At 43.2% G+C, this 20960-nt stretch overlaps 1 protein-coding gene across 2 annotated transcripts in view; it reads left to right on the top strand.

The window, feature by feature from the left end:
• Positions 1-20960, top strand: part of GAREM1 (GRB2 associated regulator of MAPK1 subtype 1) — an 88591-nt gene that overhangs the window by 5536 nt on the left and 62095 nt on the right. Inside the window, exons 1-2 of one of the 2 annotated variants that reach the window (XM_015855450.2) lie at positions 2512-2611; positions 14137-14277. In XM_015855450.2, the coding sequence (XP_015710936.1) occupies positions 14272-14277 (6 nt within the window). In that variant the 5' untranslated portion in view covers positions 2512-2611; positions 14137-14271. Of the gene's footprint in view, positions 1-2511; positions 2612-14136; positions 14278-20960 lie in introns of those variants that run through there. The other variant, XM_015855448.2, reaches the window with a different exon arrangement.

The following is a 20960-nucleotide window of genomic DNA, read 5'->3' as shown; positions in this document are numbered from 1 at the left end:
GAAGCTTAAGTTCCTCCCCTATAGGAAAATATGCATCATCTTAGTGTGCCTTGCGTCTGACTCAAAGAACAACCTGCCTAAAACTCAGTGAGCCAATATTTCGAGTCTGAAATTTGTGCTCTGAGTGGTTCTCTCCTTTGGAATGAATTCCATGTAGCGTTTGCGGTCTGCTTTCTTCATGCCAATTGTGGGATGAAAAACTCGTGGAGCTCACTTCACTGTGCCTTCGTCTGTGAAGCACATCTACTGATCTGAACAACTGACACCGTAATTTAAAGTCATAGCTCAATTTTATGTTTCTCTGTGAGCACACTGAGAGTGCGTCTTTGCTGAGAACAGGGCTGTGTCTGCCTTGGGGTCGTCGTGTTGGTGTACACATCAGCATAAAATTCCTAATGCTGTGGCCTTGCCAATGTATCAGCTGAGGCCCAGCAGCAGCCAGAGGAACTGCCCTGCCCCAGTGCCTCTGGCATGGCCCCATTGGGACTGGGGCTACTGGGACCCTGCTGGGGTGGGCAGAGTGTGGAGCCCTGCCACCTTCTGTGCTCTGCCTTGGTGCTTGGTTTGTGTGAAGGAGGAATGAGAAGGCCCAGACTGCAAGCGATGAATCTGAGCTTTGTGAAATGCAGTCAGTCCCTGGATTGAGCTGTGGCCTAGGCCTGCACTGAGCCCTGGGAGCAGCTGGGGTTGTGGGTTTGGGAGGTCTCAGCAAGGGAACCCGTGATGACTTGACTGTGGCAATACATCAAGCCTCATTGTGGCAGGTGAGATGGTGCACAAATTGCTATCAGGAGTTTTGGTGTAGCCAGGGGTGAGCAGGTTTCTGCTCTCCAGGCATTTTAGTGTGGAAAGATGTGTGCTGATGCCTCTTCTGGCATTGTCTCCCTAGTTTCTTCCCCTGCTCCCAAACTGGCGCAGGCTACCCAGGGAATCTGTGGGTGTTCCATCCCTAGAAGTGATCAAGTCCAGGTTGGATCAGCTCTGGGCAGCCTGTGACTGTGTGAGGTGTCTCTGCCCAGAGCAGGGGTTTGGGTGGCTTTTGGTGAAGTATGAGGATGAAAAGCCTCTCTTACAGGGCCGTACGCATCACACTCTGATCTGCTGTGTGTCTTTGTGATCATGACAAAACTCCCATGTGTTCTGGGTGAGGGGATAACTTGCTAGGCAGCAGTTTTAACAGAGATGACCTGGATCTGTGGTGTGAGTAGCAGTGGCCCATGTGTGGTGCTGTGCGAGGGCACGTTGTGTGAGGCTGTGGTTCAACTCTGTGTCCTTGGGCAGATGAAGGAGGATGTAACTATTTGGAGAGCCTAAGGAGCAACAGCCTTAACCTGTTTATTCACAAACTGTTTTCTGCACTATTGGTACGAGAAAGAAATAAATGATTACTTCTTCAGGATAGTGTAGGGAATTGTTGTGAGGCCTTGAGAATCCCAAGAAGATAAAATAACGTGTTTTCTCACACTTGTTTTTGTTTCTTTTCTTGGGTTTTAGGTTGCTGTTTGAGCAGTGCATAATAGGTGCCTCTCAGGGATAGGATATTTAAAGGATCATCAGCCAGAGTCAGCAGGTGAGAGTTGCCTGCTATCACACAGAATCACAGAATGACACAGGTTGGAAGGGACCTCAAGGATCATGTAGTTCCAACCCCCCTGCCTGGCAGGGCCACCAAACATACACATTTACTAGATCAGGTTGCCCAGGGCCCCGTCCAACCTGGCCTTGAACACCTCCAAGGACGGGGCATCCACAACCTCCCTGGGCAGCCTGTTCCAGGGCCTAACCACTCTCCTAGTGAAGAAAGTTCTGTTAACCGCAAGGAGTGACCCGTAACTCTGTAATAGTTCTCGTGCTCAAGGGCATTTCAAGAACATATTCTCAGCTCTGTTGCAGATGCAGAGTAAATAGCTCCTCTGGATCATAGGGACAGTAAATTAAACTATTTGTGTTGTGGGTTACTGTGGTCTTGGGTCAGGTGTTTGTGGAGGTGCTGTATTGTTGCATGCTGCTGGCCTTTATACAGGATGATTTCTCCAGAACTTACTAGGAAGAGACTGAAGGAGGGATCAGCCTGTGTGACCTGGAGAATCTCTTGCAGTATAAATCTGCCTTTTAAAAATGTTTGCTTTAAAACTTTATTGCCTCTTTCCTGAAAAGAGTGGGACTGTGTGTCCGAGATTGAACTGAGAGTACAAGTGGAGAAAGGTAGCTGTGTGTATCTTAGGCAGTCACTTCCAAGCTGTTCCTGCTGACCTTCTTGGGAGTCTTTGGCCTTTGCTCAGCTGCTGAGCCTGCTGTTGTGCTGTTGTAAGGTAAAACACCCAGGACTGTCTAACAATAGCAGTTGGTGCTATCTCCAGGTTTTCTTTTATCCTCCCTTGTTTTGAAATAGTACAGTCCTCCCTTTTGCTTCTTCTAGTGTTTCTGGTGTGATGTTGTTGTTTCTGTCCTGTTGCTCCCAGACAAATCATTCTTCTTTATGCTCTCAGCAAAAAGAACCTCTGGCTCTGAGGAAACTGGGGATGGGAATCAAGAACTTGTTTCTTGGACCAGACAGCATGTGGTCTTGGACAGTACATGTACCAGGAGTGATATCTGAATATCGCCAAAGGTGAGGAAGTAGATAGGAACAGCCATATTGGACATTTCAAGTCCCAGAAATCCAACCTTCTTCTATGTTAACAGTTCTGTTCATGCTTTTATTTAGGAAAAGGTCCAGATGCCCCTTCTCCTCCCTGAAGGAAATGTGTGCTGGCTAATTTATGTGATCATGTCTAAGATGTTTGTCATTTTGTTATGGCCAGGCTTTTTTCCCTACCCTGGTCTACAGATGTGAGTCTGCATTATATTCATAGTAGAAGACCATAGAAAGCATCAGAGTGCACATGAATCAGGGAGATATTAGGGTTTTATATGAATATACAAAACGTGACTTGTTACATCTGTATGTTATTGCAATCACTGAACCCAGGATGTGGCTGGAGATGAGTAGCGAAGCTGCTATACCATTACAACTGAATGTAGGGCAGTCCAGAGATCAGATCATCCCTGTTGTGCGCTTTATGGGTTGTATTGTCAAATATCATTTGTGTTCCTGTCAATATAGAACAAAATATCTTGAGACTGAATAGCCTGTGGGCAAAGATAAATTATTCCTCAAGGGGAAAGTGAAGCATGATGGGTTTTCCTTCACTGTCATTTCTATGTGCTGCTCACCAAAAGTAGCTTTCCCTCTTTGCAGGCAGTGCTTTCTTCTTTTTATTCTTTCTTAAGATGATAAAAGCTGTTATCAAAGGGATATGACTCTCTTATCCCTTATGTTTGTTTGTGTGGTGGTTTTTTTCTTAAACAAAACTGTTCTTTTTGTACCTTTCAGTTTGTACAGAGTTCTCTGAAACAATGAGAATTAATTGCACCCAGGATTAGGATTGTTCTTGGTCAGGAAGGTACGAGGTGCAGCCCTGCTTGCATTTCTCATGTTGATATTCCTATATTGTTAGGATACTCTTACTGTACAGAACGTAACCGAATCGAGCACGTGCCTAATTACCCTTGAACACCTACAATTTATGTGTATGTATGTGGTCAGCCCGTGTTTGAAGAGGCATTACCCTGTCATTAGTGGCACTCGAAACATACAAGGTGGTGCAGGAGGGGTGGCACTGCTGGAGCTGCCATCCAGAGAGCAGCCCCCCAGCACCAATTAGTGCGCATCAATTAGTGCCTGCACTGCATCTGACAGCGTGGGGACCCGGGCCAGGCAGCTCGGAGAGCAGCCAGCGGGCATCCCGGCTGCAGAGCAGAGCTGAACTTCTGCTTGCTCCCAGCTGTTTTTATTACATCCCTACCCTGCTGCAGAAATCGCAGGCAAATTAAAGTGCAATGATGAGCTCTTGCAAAGCCAAAGAAAACTATCCTTGAGGAGCTCCTGCATTTTTGGCTACTTTATTTTTAATTGGGAGTTTGTCCAAGATGCCCTAAGTTCAGACAGGGATCACTGCCATGCAGCACAAAGGAGCGTAGTGTCTCTTTAGGACTTGGGATGTATAATGAGAAGGCTGAGCATGCTTGCTTGGCTACTGTTTAAAAAAAAAATCATCTAATTATAAATCATTGACAGTAGGCAGCTCCCCAGCTCTCATGCTGTGCCCAGGGAAGGTCTGAATGAATAGGCTACTTTTCTGTCTGCCAGGGCAATCTAGAATCACGTTCTGGATCTCACAGCTATGGGGTTGGCAGGGTCAAAGGTTTTTCTGTGGGCATCCTGAATCCAGGGAGCACCAGTCAGACCTCCATGACCAGACTCCAACTGATGCACCTGGGAAGGGGAGCTCCTTGGAGCAGCTAAAATTTGGATTGTCAATTAAAGCAACCATTTTGTTGCTGTGCTTGGAAATAAACAGGCCAGTAGAAGCGCACAGTGCAATGCTAACTGCTGACCTCCCACCTTTGAAGTATTAAGCTTGTCCAGCTAAGCAGCTGATGTTAAACAGGCTCTTGAAAGCGTATCCTCTAGTGGCCTTCACAATATTTACAGATGCTTCTGAGAAGGAGCTTTCTATCATGTGGAATGCTTGCCTCTGGTAAGGGAAAACCTCACCTCTCTTAATGAGGTATTTAAAGGAGCTGATTTGGATGGCAGCACGCTGCTCAGAAATCCCATTAATGCCATGGGTTTGGTTGGTGTTGTTTGGTTTTTTTTTTGATCAGATAGATCTGTCATTCCCTTTATCACTACCAATCAGTTATTGGTCTTAATTTCTAGACTTGGTGCTCTGATTGCAAAGGACAAATAAATGCTTTAACCCCTGTCTTTTTCACAGAATCACAGAATGACCCGGGTTGGAAGGGACCTCAAAGATCATGCAGCTCCAACCCCCCTGCCTGGCAGGGCCACCAAACATACACATTTACTAGATCAGGTTGCCCAGGGCCCCGTCCAACCTGGTCTTGAACACCTCCAAGGATGGGGCATCCACAACCTCCCTGGGCAGCCTGTTCCAGGGCCTAACTTTTTCTTAGTCTTTGGCAATGAGAATTCAAAATGGAGAACAAGCTGAATCTACACATAAATTCCTTTCTGGAAGGTTGGAACCTTTGTTACCTGCAATGTAAAGTTATTAAGCTTTCACATTCACAGTGGTTCTGATCTCTGATCATTCTGAGTGTCGCTGATATGAGATTCCTCACTCTTATTCTTTGAGCTTCAGATTTGTGTTCTTAGGTAACTCCAGAATGGATTTATTTTCCATGAGAATCTCATTATTTTTTTAAACCAATTGGATGATTCTCTGATCAAATCTCCCCCCCTCTAAGTCTAAGGTACCAAAATGATAATAGGCACTGTTTCATATCTTGTAGGGTACTGGAGTAATTTAAAGAATTCTTGGGTCTTTCTGCAGTGGTTCGTAAGTAACTGGGGTAATGGATTGTCTTGTTGAACCAGTGTTAAAGCTAAATCTATGAAGTGGATGAATCTGTAGTTACATCTGATAATGTTCGGCATTAATAAGAGTAATTACAACAGTGACAGAAAATCACTGTGTTTTGGAATGTGAATGTTAAGATACTGTTGTACTGTTGTTGTTTTTTCCCCCGTGTGGGAGTGGAGAGCAGGCCGTGTTGAAAGATGTGCTTTGACTCGCTTGGCTTGAGTTCATGAAAAGTGAGGTTTCTCATTCTGGGTTGTTTGTTCTGAAGGCAAGCAAGCAAGACTTAGTGAAATCTGAGTTGTTAGCCATATTCTTTTATTCCCACCAACTTTCATATTGAAGATGCATCAAGATACCCAGGTCGCTGGAGTCAGTGGAGCATTCCCCATTGAAGACAGTGGCACCAATGTTCCATTTGGCACTGGTGTAAAATCTTTGTGCTCTTCACAGAATCAAAATCACAGAATTGTAGGGGTTGGAAGGGACCTCTAGAGATCATCGAGTCCAACCTCCCTGCCAAAGCAGGCTCCCTACACCACGTCACACAGGAAGGCGTCCAGGCGGGTCTTGAATATCTCCAGAGAAGGAGACTCCACCACCTCCCTGGGCAGCCTGTTCCAGTGCTCCGTCACCCTCACTGTAAAGAAGTTCTTGTGCACATTCGTGCGGAACTTCCAATGCTGTAGTTTCAGCCCATTACCCCTAGTCCTGTCCCCACACACTACTGAAAAGAGACCAGCCTCACCACTATGGCTCCCACACCTCAGGTATGTATAAACCTGGATCAAGTCCCCTCTCAGCCTTCTTTTCTCAGGGCTAAACAGACCCAGTTCGCTTAGTCTCTCCTCATAGGGGAGACCCCTCCCCACAGTGGGTTGAACAGGTTTTCTGAGGCTTGCTGAGATGATGTCTGTGCATCGGCAGCTAGAGAAAAGCCTGTATTGGAACAAACCGGATTTTTCAGTGGATTAATCTGTCCCATAGCCTTATAACAAGATTATGGTTTATGCTGATTTGTTGCAACAGTACTGGCATATCCAGTTGTTCCAATAGCAAAATCTTAATCCTAAAGAAATAAATCTGTCTTCTTCCTGGCAAGTGTAGAAAGAAAAGGGGGATGGGAGTTGTTTCTCTTTTGCTGGGTATTAGTGGATGGTAGCTTGAGTTCAGCATCAGATGTATTGAAGCAATTTGATTGTATCTTGCTTTTGCAGAAGGGTTGGAAATTGCAGAAGCAAGGGCTTGTCTACTTTCTCTTGATTGTGAAATATTTAATGGTCTCCCAAAGCGGTGTTTGTTCACGGTGCTGTGAGGCTGAAGGACTGCGGAGATAAACAAAGCGCTGCAAGTAGTGATTTTAGTCTGTGGGTGAGGCTGTCATTGCCCCTTGTTTCAAGATGTGGTCAGTGAAACAAAATGGAAGCCCTGCTGTTCAGTCACCACTGAAAGCTGTTCCAGCTGTTCCTTCCTCCCTGGTGAGGTCTCCTCTGGAATACTGTGTCCAGTTCTGGGCTCCCCAGTACAAAAAAGACAGGGATCTCTTGGAAAGAGTCCAGCAGAGGGCCACTGAGATGGTGAAGGGCCCGAAGCATCTCCCCTATGAGGAGAGACTTAGGGAACTGGGTCTGTTTAGCCTTGAGAAAAGAAGGCTGAGAGGGGACTTGATCCAGGTTTATACATACCTGAGGTGTGGGAGCCATAGTGGTGAGGCTGGCCTCTTTTCAGTAGTGCATGGGGACAGGACTAGGGGTAATGGGATGAAACTTCAGCATAGGAAGTTCCGCATGAATGTGCGGAAGAACTTCTTTACAGTGAGGGTGACGGAGCACTGGAACAGGCTGCCCAGGGAGGTGGTGGAGTCTCCTTCTCTGGAGATATTCAAGACCCGCCTGGACGCCTACCTGTGTGACATGGTGTAGGGAGCCTGCTTTGGCAGGGGGGTTGGACTCGATGATCTCTAGAGGTCCCTTCCAACCCCTACAATTCTGTGATTCTGTGAACTGTAGCCAGCAACAGTTGTTTCATCTGAGGTAAACTTCTTTCAGTAGCTGCTAAGGGCTGTGCTGTGGAAAAGCCAGGCTGGTAGAGACGATGTCATGGGCTGTGCTGATCCCATTACCCATGGCCTCTTGAGACCAACAGGCTGAATCTTAGAGAAATGTGTGCTGTCTCTCAAGCTGTTAATTTTACTTGATTTCCCCTGCTTCATTTGCTGTTTTTACCTTGATTTTGGCAAATGAGTGAATTTGGTTTAAAATCAAAACCTTTATACTGTCTTGGAAGCCTTTTATCTACTGGAAGATGCGAAATCTATTCAGTTGATGGCGCTTCAAATCAATATTACATTATATTTCTTTCCAAAAAGGAGCGTTTGGGAATTTCACTTATGCCAAATACTGACTAACCTGGGTAATAGGAACCAGCACCCTTGAATGTGCTGCTGGAGTGAAACAGACAGAAGCATTTAAAACCGCTCAGCAGATGGAAAAGTAAAGCTAAGAAGTGAGTTTTAATATTAGTAGCCTCAGATAGCTGTGATTTTTGTTCCCAATTGTTGTGTCACTATTCATAAAGTTGTGTAGCTGTGGACAGAGTTTCCTACTTCCGTCTGCTGTGCTCAGATGCAGATGAGGCCACTGTCAGGCTTTCAGAATGAATTGGCTTGTTTTAAATTAAAAATTTAGTATACTGTTCTGTATAGCTCAGAGATGATTAAATGTTAATGCTTCCCCCCCCCACGCTGCTCCCAGAGATTGCAATATTTACCCTTCTAAGTCACTGTCTGCATTTAGGTTTCGTGTGATCCGCCCCCGTGCAAGTTGTTTTGCTTTTCTTTAACCAAAGAAATGCATTTGATCAGCTAGATAATTCCTGCCCTTTTCTATGTCTGTATGGAACAAAAGTGAGACTGATAACGTGGGGAGACCTTCAAGGAAGGGCTTTTTGTTTGTTTTCCAGGCAGTAGCAGTTTTTTCTACAATTGAGTGCTCTTTTTACTTCTCCTCCATTGCACTTAATGCAACAGTAACTCTTCCAAGCGTCTATTCAGTCCTAGTGACAAAAAAAACACCCAGATTTTCAATCCTTGTAGATCTGTGGTGTTGCTGTAATAGGGAAACTATATGTACCAAATTACTTGTGAGGTTTTCTATCATTCGTTTGTTAAGAAACATTATAGCGGTCTGATTTTTTTTTTCTTTTAATTTTTTTTTTTAATACTAAATCTCGTTGCAGCTTCACAATGGGAAATTTAGATACTGTTCTCATCCTGTTGAACTTCTTTCTGACCTACATTTAGACCAGGGCAAGTTTGATTTTTGCTGAAGCAATAGCACTAGCAGGGCTGAGCAGCTCATTCAGATTTGACTCAGTAACCAAACACACCACCAAAGGTTAAGCAAGCAGATGGCCCTAGCAACACTTAGTCTCTGACATTTGCTGAGATATATCTCTATAGGTGTGTACCCAACCGATACTCTGGAGCATGAGGAACATTGTTTAAGAGTGCAGTTTTGTGTGCTGAGTGAAATAATTCATACTGCTCTTAATTTAAACTCCAGTTTAAATAGATGCTAAGCCTTAGAGGTACTAGAAAATGGACTACCTGGAGATTCAGTAGCTCATTGTAGCGCATTGTCATCTTAGAGGCAAAAGCATTCACCCTGGTCCTAAGACCTGCTGATACCTCAGAGGCTGCCTTGGGAAGGTTGCAGTTACCTGTGGTGCTCACAGATCCTCTTTGCCAAGAAAGCTGAAGGCTGTGTGCGTAGTGCCAAAGTTAATGGCAGTGCTGGGACACTTGGATCTTTCTGACCTGCCCGTGTCTCCTCAGGTGTGCTGTCTCATCAGTGCTGGGCCCTCTTCTCCTCATCTTTATAAGGGAAACCTTGAGCTTGTGTAACAAGAAAAGCTTCAGCTTGTATCTGCTGTGAATCTTCCAGCAAGCTAAAAAGAAGTAGTTTACCTTGGGATACTACCCCTGTAGGAACAGTGTGACTAGCAAATATTTGTAGAGACACAAGCTGACCTTCTCTAAAACAACTCATACTGTTTGACTGGTGTGCAGTGTTGTAGATTCTTTCTTTTAACCTGGAAAAGCAGTGTTGGCATTTATTTGCGTTAGCAGTGTGACCTCCCTCTGACCTGAAATGTCCCTCTGCACAGAGCCTGAAGGCCATAATACATAATATTGTCTTTTTTGTTTTTTTAACAATGGATTATAATTTCATTCCATCCTGGCTGAAGCTGTGCTTACTGTAGGATGATGTTGAGGTGTATCTTAATGCATGACTTGTTTGGTCCTCAGCCAGGAGAAGAGCCCCTGCTGCTTGACCTGTGCAGTAGATACCACATAAGTAAGGAAGGCTCCTCAGTGCTATGATATCATGTTAAATAAATAAGAACCTCTCGTCTCCAGTTTTTCTCATCACTCTGCTTTCTGTTTGCTTCTGGTCATTGCAAAGCAAACCGTGTCTGATAGTCTTCCCTTGTAACACCAGCTACGTGCTGACAGGTCTTCCTGCTCCTTCCACAGAGCTCACCTGCCTGAGCAGCTGTCTCTGCTGCTCCTTGAATTAACCCTTCAGTCTTAGGAAGCGTTACTACAAGCTTGAGTGGGAAGAAAGCTGGAGTTACTCATTTTTGTGGGGCTTTTGTAGTTAACTGGCTGAGCGCCCACTGAAAGGATTTCTCCTGTTGCTGAGGTTTTCCCCTGTAATGATTTGTTATGCAACTTAGAATATTAGGTGGGATAATTAAAGCCCACCACCTATTTAACTCATCAAGGTGATGCACTTAATTGTACAGCAGCTGTTACTTGGCTGCAGACCGAGTTTAGACACACATGGTACTAAGTCTTGATGTCTCAGGGGTTTAGCAGGCATCTCCTTCACCAGCTATTTCACAGCAGCAATCTTACTTTTGTCACGAGTTTAGTTATTTTCTGTATTTTCCTTTTGTTCCGGGAAAAGCAAATTCTGCTTGCTTGATCTAATGTGCAAGGGACAGCATTTAGCATTTAGGAATGTCTCCCTAATCATCCTCCTGGCATGAGGAGATGGTATCCAGTTCATCCAGCATGTGCAAATGGTATCTGATACGCTGCTGGAACCTTGTGTGGACTTCTTTCTATTCTAATGTCCCTAGACACAAAGCTTATGCTTTAAGGCTGTGATACAAACTCTTAACCAGGATGACAAAGTGTGTGGCATTTTAAAATGTTTATATTCCTGTAGATGGCTGCTTATTTTTAGCAGCATAGTTTCTGTGAGTGAATGAGTCATGTTGGTCTACATGTTTTGCAGTAAGTTGAACGTCAGCTTCTCAAAACTAGAATGAGAATCCTGAAAGTTTGTCATGTTTGGTTTTTTTCCATTTGTTTCGTTATTTTTCTTTAGTGGTTGGTGTTGAAAAGTCACTGCCATCTTTGGCAAATGAGAATGTGTGGAACCATCAGGAATTCTCTTGTATGGAAATGTACAGGCCAAGCTTTAATTATTGATCCAGGAGGCGGGAGAACTCAGTCCCTTCAGAAGTGGAAGATCTACAGTTATAATGGAGTCTTCACCTCAGATGTTTTGAGAATTGAGAAATGCCAAACAAGCTCATTCTCAGAAAGTGGTAGTGGCAGCTCGTGGGGATATCAGTGCTTGCTTCAAGAGAAACGTGCCTGTGTGTCATGGCTTTCCATGGATAAATTCAGGCTTGGCAGATAACCAGCTACTGTTTTCTCATCTGGTTCTGAAACATGGCAGTGAGAACAGAAACTCATCTCTGAACTTGTAGATTGAGGTATATCCCACTCCTGGCCTTGCTGCAGTTTTTAACTGTTCATCTGAAGTTGGAGTGTGTACAGTGACTGAGCCAAGATTTGGTGAGCAACGCATTATACAGCTCTAGAACTGAAGAGAATTGTGAAAGGAGTATCGGCATTTAATGTAGGTGGTATTTAATAAGCATAAGAATGTTGATTAGGCAGTTATCTTTTTCTTGTTTTTTAACTGTACCGATGTTTGAAGAACTTTCCTTTCGTTGCAATTGCTCTTGAACAACAGTAGGCTTTTATTTGTAGTTCTTAGGAGTTGCATGGATATGAAGTTTTGCCAATCATGCAACTAAAACTGATGATATCCGATTGAGAAAGAACACACGAGTAGCTGTTAAAGCGCTGCTTCAGTGGTGGGTGGTGAAGTAGCCTGTGTCTTGGTCACAGTGCTCACAGGATGACAGCTTGGTTAGGAATACACTGGCTTACTTCTCAGTTCAGAGGTGTGAGGCTTTTATTGTAAGGTAAGGATGGGCGTCAGCGCTTTATTAGGATTTATGTGCTGTTAGCAAATCATGGGTTTCTTAGTCTTGGGCATTATTATGAATAAAGTTGACTCATGCTTTGGAAAGCTGTAGTGAACTTCGGGAGGTGTGAGGAAACGCGTGATAACTCCTTGCTTCTGACTGTTATTTAGGGGAAATAATGAACTCAAGTATTTGCCTGTAGATACTTTGTAGTGGTATAATTACATTGCAGGCATTTGGGGTGGGGAGGGGATGGCGAGATACGGCTAATCCATATTTGATCACAAATTGTTACTAAAGATGAGTGACCTGTATTCTGTTTTCTCATGGAGTCTGATTTTTATGTAAGCAGAAGTGTAGGAGTATGTTGAATAGGGGAGAGTCTAGATGCATAGTTTGTGGATGTGAAGGCTGCTGACTTCTCTCCCACATAGCTAAAATGTGATTAATGAAAGACTTGCATAACCTGTGTTACTGAGATGAGGAAAAAATCAGATTGGATGTGTGTGGCTGTGTTGCAAGTTACGGGTTGCTGGGTAAAGTATGAAGGGCTGCATCTGGGTGTGCTTAGGCCAGAACATGAGAAGTGTAGCCTGGTTTGGACGTCTCCCCAGCCTGAAGAGAGGAAGCAGGTATAAAGGCGCTGGGCAAGTCAGTGGAAGGACACAGAAAGAAAAGCGTGCATCACCACATGCCGTTCTCATTCATATTTGATGCTGTCTTGTATTTCCCCATAGTGCAGAGGCTGTTGTTATCCCGGTGTTTTTGCTAATCCATTAATCCCTACAAGGAGAAGTTTTGTCTAAAGCAACCCCAGGACCTTTGCTCACCCTAGACTAGAGAAGCATAGGGCATGCTGGTGCCTGGCCTACCTGCTGTGCACGTCTGCCTTTCTGCTCTGCTCCAGAATCCAGGGGGAAATACAGACTTTGTTTCCAATGTAATCTCTTCAAGGGAATGGTTGTTATAATGAGTTTTTGTTTCCAAGATTCTGCTTAAAAGAAAAGTACTACTTTCAGCAGCAGAGTTAGGTAGGTAGTCACTGTTGGGAATGCCTTCAAAATACCTTTTTACACTCACCTGTCCCACCCAGTTTTAGGAGTAACCACTTAAACAGATCGTGGCTTGTGAGCCATGACTGGAAAGCTCCTTTTTGTTATGTGTATATGGTATTTATTTTTACTGAAAACAGAAATTCAGACTCCTCAAAAGCTACCTATACTGTAATTATTTCCCTGCAAATCCTGGATGTAGAATTTGGGCTTTCTTTAGGTAATGGTATGAAATTAGAACTACAAATTGTGAGGCACAGTAAAGCATACCAGAGGTGCTTTGTCTTTTCTTCAAAATCTGTTTACTACTGTCAATGAAACTAGTAAAATACCAGTTCTTCCCTTAGGTGTCATTGTTCTTATTTTGTTGTGGGATGGAATAATTGCTTGTTGCCATGGGTTATAGAAAGTGTAGGTTTAAGACTCTGAACTGAAACTTGAGTTTCAGATAGACCATATATTATCATCACGTTTCCCTCCGGAATTATAAGTGTTTGCTGGAGTAAGCTGAAGAGAATTTTTGTGCCTATTGTGAGTTGTCTTGTGAGCAGAGAACAGAAGATGGTCAAAGTCAGTGAGCAGGATCTGGTGCGCAGCAGACTGCCTGCTTGGCTGGACTGCCTTGGGACTTGGAAAACAGTTCTTGAAATGCTGAGCTTACTTGAAAGTGTGCCTGCTTGCTGTCATATCACAGTAGAGTCCATGAGGTCCATCTCTTGGGTTCATCATAGGGGGTTGGAAGGGGCCTCTGGAGATCATCAAATCCAACCCCTTCCTAAAGCAGGTTTCCTGCTGTAGGTGACACAGGGAAGTGTAGAGGTGGGTTTTGAATATCTTCAGAGGAGACTCCACAAGCTCTCTGAGCAGCCTGTTCCTTTGCTCTGTCAATCTGACTGGTGTTTGGTGTTTGCTAGGTGTTCCTAAAGGTTCATTTGACTGTTTTCAAGATACCTTGAGGAAGGCTGTTTTCTCTGTGTGTACAGACAGGACTGTATAAGTGTAAGAGCAGTCTGCTCTGAGTGATGATTGTGGTGTGTGTTAACATTCATTTATTTTTTTCCTCTCAAGCAATAGGATTAAGGTTACATATACAGAAGTAGCTGGTCACCTAGTAGCTTGCAAAGGGATAGAAAGAGAGCTGAAATCTCTATCTGCAGGTGAGGTACCGAGGTGCTTAATAGTGATGAACAGCATTTGGCTTTAGGTGGCTATGGATTGCAACTTAGTTAACTGGATTTCTTAACTTATTTAAACTGGGTTTCTGAAAAATAAATAGAGATAAGAACACAATGCCTACTGCGAAGACTTGCTAATTCCATAGGCAATAAGTGTAATTTTAAAATCATGTATCTGTTTTTCAGGAGAAACTGTAGAAGGCCTTCGAGAGAGTGATTACCTCCTGATTCATTCGTGCCGGCAGTGGACAACAATTACAGCTCACAGTCTGGAGGAGGGCCACTACGTCATAGGGCCAAAGATAGAAATCCCTGTACATTATGCAGGTAAAGCTGCTGTTAACCTGAAATACAAATTTCAAGAGAATGAATTGCCTACCGCTTATGTTGATCTCCTTAGTTGGTGGAGCAAAGCTAAGTCTTTAATATCAGTGACTGTGAATTAACGCTACGGTGCTCAAGAGATAGTGACATGCACCTGGGGCTGCTAAGATGTTTCACGGGGCAGAACATTGACAGGATGCGTAGCTATGTAGAAGGATGTCAGTTTTGAACATAACAAATCACCAGCTTTTGTCATCTGTGAACATGGTAGGGAAAGATGGAAAATTCCCTGAAATGATCAGTCAGAGATGGAATGAGGTTTGCACTTAATTACATACTCAAGCTGGAGGGAGATTTTTAACATTTCTGTGTTAAAAGCTCAAGAGCCTTCAGAACAGTGGTGCAGTTTTACACTGGTGCTCTTTAGTAGTTCTTTGTTGCTGCCTGCCTTTTTGGATGATGCTGTAGTATCTTTCTTCCAAGTAAACAGATGGGGTGCAGCTAATCAGTGTTTATTTTATGACTTAAAAAATTAGCTTTACTTTCCAAAGAAAGTATTTCATTCATTTTTATTCTAGTACTGTTTTTAACTGCTTAATATCCTTATTCACATTCTGAATAGAACAGTCCTAAATGAATGGGAAGTACTTACCTTGCTGCAGTTACGATGCACATTCCAGCTTTAAAAATGTTGTGAGGAAAGGAGCTGTGGATATAAAGGAAAGATGTGGGCTTAGTACTCTGCTTTCACTTTGTCTTCTGAATAGCCACTTGTCAGTTGAGTAATCTATGCAGCTCTTTTACTGTCTCATTTTAAATCTCGTTGTAATGAGGGTGGGCTGAGTTGTACAAGAGTTGACTGAGATGTTTCCATCGTGCTGCTGCTACAACGGCACTATATTGCAGTGATGGAACTTAATGTTGTTTCTTTTTGGAGCTGACTTCTGGAAGGTTAATTTTAAGACATCTAAAAATTTTAGACTGGTGACATTAGCACTCAGTGGATTTAACTTCTTCAGTATAAATAGTTTCTAGTGCTTGTTCTTAGTAACTGTGTTTTTTGTTGTTTTTTTTTTTTTTTTACATCTTCTGACTCCATAAACTTAAGTGCCATGACCAGATAAACACTTTACTTCCTTCAGACTGAATGATGCATTATGAAATTCTCATTGGCTTGTGGAAGGAGAGCAGCAAATAACTTGGTTATTGGCATGAAAGAAGATTGGACTCTTAAGTGGTTTACTACAGCTTGGTTATTAATTTTTAAAGATCTTAAAGATAACTACATAAATTCAAAACCTGTCCCCTACGATACTGCAAGTGTCTTGATGTACTTTTCTTCTTGGCTTGTGTTAACAGAGAACGAGGGTGAGTATTTACTTCACAGAACACTTTTTGCTGTCAAAAAATCTCCAGAAAGTTCGGTGACATTAAACACCTCATTAACTAGACAAAAATGCAGGCAAGTTCACAAAATTGCTCTGAAGTGAAGGTACTTAGTGAATATCTGATAGACTCTGATGCTGCCGAGGGAACCTCACCAAACTGATGAGTGCTAACTTGCAGTGTCAGAGCACATGAAATAGGTTCGTTACCTGTGAGAAAACTGAGACTTATCTAAGGATGTGAAGGCTTAGCTAGAAAAGTACTTCAAACTACTGCTTGGATGCTGACATCCTAAAAGCATTTAGAGAGATATTCTGTATACTGAAAACAAGTTTATGCTGACATGACATATGATACAGCTGTATAAAGTGGTGTTGAGTGAGCACTCAGTGCTGCGTTGTGCAGTGCCTCGTGGCATGCTTTTGGAATCCAGAACCCCATGTGAAAGTGACAGTCTTCAGTGTTAGATTTGTACTCCGCGATGAAGTTATACTTCCAGCTCAGGAACTAGCTTGTGCATCTGCTGTGCTGTAAGCAGTTAGAAGTCTGGGTGATGGGAGTGCTCCAGAATCATTAGCTTCTCAGAGGAGGATGTGCTGCTGCCAAAAGGTAGGAAGTTCAGCTGGCCAGCGCCCTAGGAACTTGCTGGCACTGCTCTCCATTTGCATCCAAGAACTTTCCGTCTTTGTAGAACAATTGACAGACTGTATTTATGGTGTTCAGCCCTAAGTCTTTGATTTTTAGAGGTGGGGTCTTATTTGTAAACTGCATTGCTGTCTCAGGGCATATTTACTTATTTACTGACAAGTTTGGGGTTATATTGCTGCTGCTTTTTTTCCAGGTTGTAACTTTAAGCTTCTGTTGAGTAAGATGCTTTTGTGAATGTGAAATTGGCATTGCTTTTTATACTGCCAACCAGAAAGGTCCTTGGACTTTGAACATAACTATTCATTAAAATGATCTTTCCAGCTTTAACAAAATAAATTGTGACATTTGAAAGCAGCAAATTTTAGCATGATTTTGGCTGCTCTTGTTGAGTAGAAAGGGAATTTGAACCTGATTTTATTCTCCTGAGGTTTGTGTTTACATACTGCAAAGTCATCACTCATATATAAATACTAGTATAGCATAAATCTGATTTTGCTACTTGATAAAATCAGATTTTGGTACACTTATTGAACCTAAATACAATAAAGCCCAGTTAAAAAAGGAAAAGGCTGTATTTTACGTTTATGTGAAATCTCATTACTGCAAACTCTGTTCCGTAGTGCTGCTAGCAGGAAGCTACTACCCCAGTTGTTTCAGTTCAGTGGGATGTCTGACATGGTTAATTTTTGCTGTTCCTGTCAAACAACAGTCATATATGACAGCTGTTAGTCTAAGCATTCCCTTTTGAATACCCTTTCCAGTCTGCTTCTCTTTAGCTAAAGTTAGTGTAGCACTGAGATAAGTTTTCATGTAATTAAAAACAAATTGGTAATGAATTTCTGGTTCCTATAGTAGAAGAGACCTTCATGTATTTAGAATGAAGAGTAGATCAGAGTTATTTTCCTGATAGTGTCCTGTCTTGGTGTAAGAGAATAGATGATCTTAGAAGTCTTTTCTGACCTGTGATAAAGAGGGCAGACTTCAAAGGCCTCCCAGGTTAACTATTGCTATTTACAAGCTTGGGTGTCCTTTCATCAAGGCCTGTTATTCACATTTGACAAGTCCTTACCTGCTATCTGAGCTAGCTTTGTTTCTGGTACTGTATTCCTAGTATTAAATTTCTGTTCTAGAAAAGAGTAGGTATCATCTGTGTTATCCAAATGCTACCATTGGTTTTGGCTTAGGCAGTGCTGTAAACATTATCTTGAAGTGTCTCCCTCAGTAACCTCTGGAAAATGTTGTATGGTCCAAATTTGATATCTTGCAGAATTAAACTTCGCTGTGTTACTTCTTATTGGGGAGATGTCTTGTGTTCCTCTGTAGCTATGTGGAAAGATGCACATTCATGACCACTTCTCACTCATGTGCTGCCATAACTGAAACTGATTGAACCTGCCTTCAGAAGAAGGCTTGAACACTGTGCCCCTCAGATGTTGTCTAACCCTTGTGTTACATTCCAGGGTTATAGAGCTTGAAATTGCCAGAAGTGTTTGTGAGGTTTTATCAGCCCAAGCCACAGAGATCTCCTGCTCTGACCGAAGAGGCTGGGTTCAGGCAGTTAAACATGCTTGTGTTATGTGGCCGTGGCTTGTTCTGGGGGCAGATCAATGCTTTGCAGTGGAGTGGAGCTGGCTGTGGTTGCTGCAACTTGCAGTACAGGAAAAGCAGCTCTCACTGTTGCCTGTGCAGCGCAGCTATTTCTTCCAAAGGCCACGCTGTTGTTGGTGAGCAGATGCAGTGAAAGAAAAAACACTTGAGGATGAGTTGGCAGCATCAGAGTTACTTTGCTCCAGTTCTTAATCGCTTTGTAACAGGATCTTACCATTGCTTTTAGCACTTTATCTCTGTTTTGCGACTCGTGGTTCATTTCCACTCTTGTGGTGTCTGTTAGAGGCTTTTTGCCTCCTGAGAGCAAAGCCGTTCCCTCTAAATGATTGTTATTAGCATTGTTGTTTGTTAGTATTGTCTAAATAAAATTGACACCCTCTCTACAGTTTCTTTTTTCTCCTTATCAGCTTTGTCCAGGGTTTGGAGGGAAACAGCTCTTGCATCAGTGCTGCTGTTGGTATGTTTGTGTGAAGCAACTAATAAAGAAAATACTTCCAATTAAGACACTAGAAAGTAACACCCTATTGCAGGGTGTACCCTGTTGTAACATATCCGGGGTGTTGGAAATACTCTTCCTGTGACCTCATGCCTGCCAGCCACAAAGTGAAGGTGTTTGATTACTAATACAGAGCAATCACTTGTTCCCTGTCTGGTTGCTTACCTAAGTATACTGATAGCTTTCTTAATGTCTTTGAAATGAAGAAATATAAAACCTTGTCATGTGAGCCCTCCCCAGGTGGGGCAGCTGGTGAGAATGAGTCAGAAATCTTGTCTCTGCTTTTAGAACCAGAGTAAATGAACATCTACTGAAACCTGTTTCTACTAGTTGGATTTGTTAATCACAGAGCAGTGCCTGATAGGCCTGTTCCTCGCTGCATCCTGTTAACAAGGAGGAAGACACTCTGCGGGTCTTCTCAAGAGTGAACTTGCCTGTGCAGCTGGGGAGCAGGAGACATTAATAGCATGCAGCAGCAGCAGCTTCCATCTCCTGCCTCTAAGACAACTGTGCACTGCTACTAGTCCCACTCTTGCCTGCTCTGGGGTACTCACAAGTTGGACACAGAGAAGAGAGTGCTGAAGTTTGGTGCCAGTATGGCATCTCCCATCTGTCTTCAGATGTTGGCAACAGCTGCTGTTGATCACCCTTGGATCTCCTCTATATGAGATGTGGAATAGTGCGGTGATGCAGAACGCTGTTAGCTGTTCAACAGAATGTTAGCTCTTCTCATAGTATGATTACTTTTCAGCCTGGAGAAGAGGAGGCTCAGGGGAGACCTCATTGCTCTCTATAACTTCCTGAAGGGAGGTTGTAGTGAGCTGGGGGTCAACCTCTTCTCTCGTGTCATTAGTGATAGGACCAGAGGGAATGGTTTCAAGCTACGGCAGGGGAGATTCAGTCTGTACATTAGGAGGTATTACTTCTCAGAAAGGGAGGTCAGGCACTGGAAATGGACTGCCCAGGGAGGTGGTGGAGTCACCAGCCATGGGGGTGTTCAAGGAAAGGACTGGATGTCGTGTTGAGGGACGTGGTTTAGTGGGAGCTATTAGTAATAGGTGAATGGTTGGACTGGATGATCTTTTAGGTCTTCTCCAACCTTGGTGATTCTATGATTCTGTACCTTGTGGCCTGGGAAAGAGGGGCATATATTATATGGGCAAACAAATGCTCATTCTCAGTGACTTTATGGCAGCTGTTGCCAATTCTATTACTTTGGAGATGGGATACTTTACCATCTTCCATTCAGCTTAGTATTTTCATTTCTGTAAGGATAGTTCAGTACTGTCTGCTATTTAGGGAAGGTACAGGTAGACAAAGAGCCCTTTTGCTCAGCTTTGCCTCCCTACAAATTAAATATGGTTTTGTGAAGAACTAAGCTTATTCTTTTGTGAAGGAACACAGCTCTGATGGAGTAACTTTAAAGTTCAAAGAGGTGGGTGAGATCTGAAGCAGGGAGGGACGGTGCTTTGGAGCAGAGAACTTATTTAGGTGAGTCCTCCCGAGCAAACAGGTACACCACTCCCTGATACGAAATGTGTTTTGCATTTTAATTTGTGTTTTGCTTTTAACCTAACCTGGCACCCAACTATCACATAGTTCTCCTGGGGCTTTTGTGCTGTAGGACTGCACAAAACAGAGCCTGAATTCAGTGTTTCTGAAAGAGGCAGGCTGTCATGTGTATGGGCTGGTAAATGATTAATGAATGTACGTCCTCAAAAGAAACCCAAGACAGAAAACAGCCCCCATATTTAGCCCCCGGTACTCTAAACTTGTTTTTGTTTTGCTTTCTTTAAAAAGGCTTTTTTTTTTTAATCCTAAAAGCAGTCAGAGGAGTGAAAGCTTCACTTCACGTGTACGGCTGATAAAAGCATTGCCACCAGCACATGGCCTTCATAGCTTTAAAGCAGAACTGCAACATTTGTAACACTAAACATTTGGTTCCGTCAAGTTTCATGAGAATTGCAAGACTTTTCTCCTCATAAAAGTATATATCTTCAGTATCAGTTCAGAAGGGTTGTTGTAGAGCAGTGTTTGGGTGCTACAGTTTCCCTCCTCAGTTCCGAAATCTGAGAATAGTTATCTCCAAACCAATTTAAGTTGTCCATGGAATGTCATCCCATGCTTTCTGTGTTGGGGGTATGACTGTGTCTTAATCTATACTGATCTACTCATTTTTTGTTAACTCCAACTGTATTCTGGACTGCGTGGAAAGAGAGATGGCCAGCAGGGAGAGGGAGGTGATTGTCTGCTGGTGAAAGGAAGGTACAAAGCCTCCAAAGGAAGATCACTAAGATGGTCAAAGGGGTAGAGCACCTCTCCTATGAAGAAAGCTTGAGGGAGTTGGGCTTCTTTAGCTTGGAGAAGAGAAGGTTTTGGGACAACCTCTTTGCAGCTTTCCAGTACTTTAAGATAGCTAATAAACAGAGGGGAGACTGATATATGTAGAATAGATAGAAATTATATAGATATATAGAATAGATACAAAGAAATTCTGTCAGAGGGCGGTGAGGCAATGCCGCAGGTTCCCCAGTGAAGCTGCTGCTGT

The sequence above is a fragment of the Coturnix japonica genome, chromosome 2 (assembly GCF_001577835.2).
Source record: "Coturnix japonica isolate 7356 chromosome 2, Coturnix japonica 2.1, whole genome shotgun sequence".
Taxonomy (NCBI): domain Eukaryota; kingdom Metazoa; phylum Chordata; class Aves; order Galliformes; family Phasianidae; genus Coturnix; species Coturnix japonica.
The sequence above is the reverse complement of the archived record's forward strand: the minus strand, read 5'-3'. Positions and strand labels throughout refer to the sequence as shown.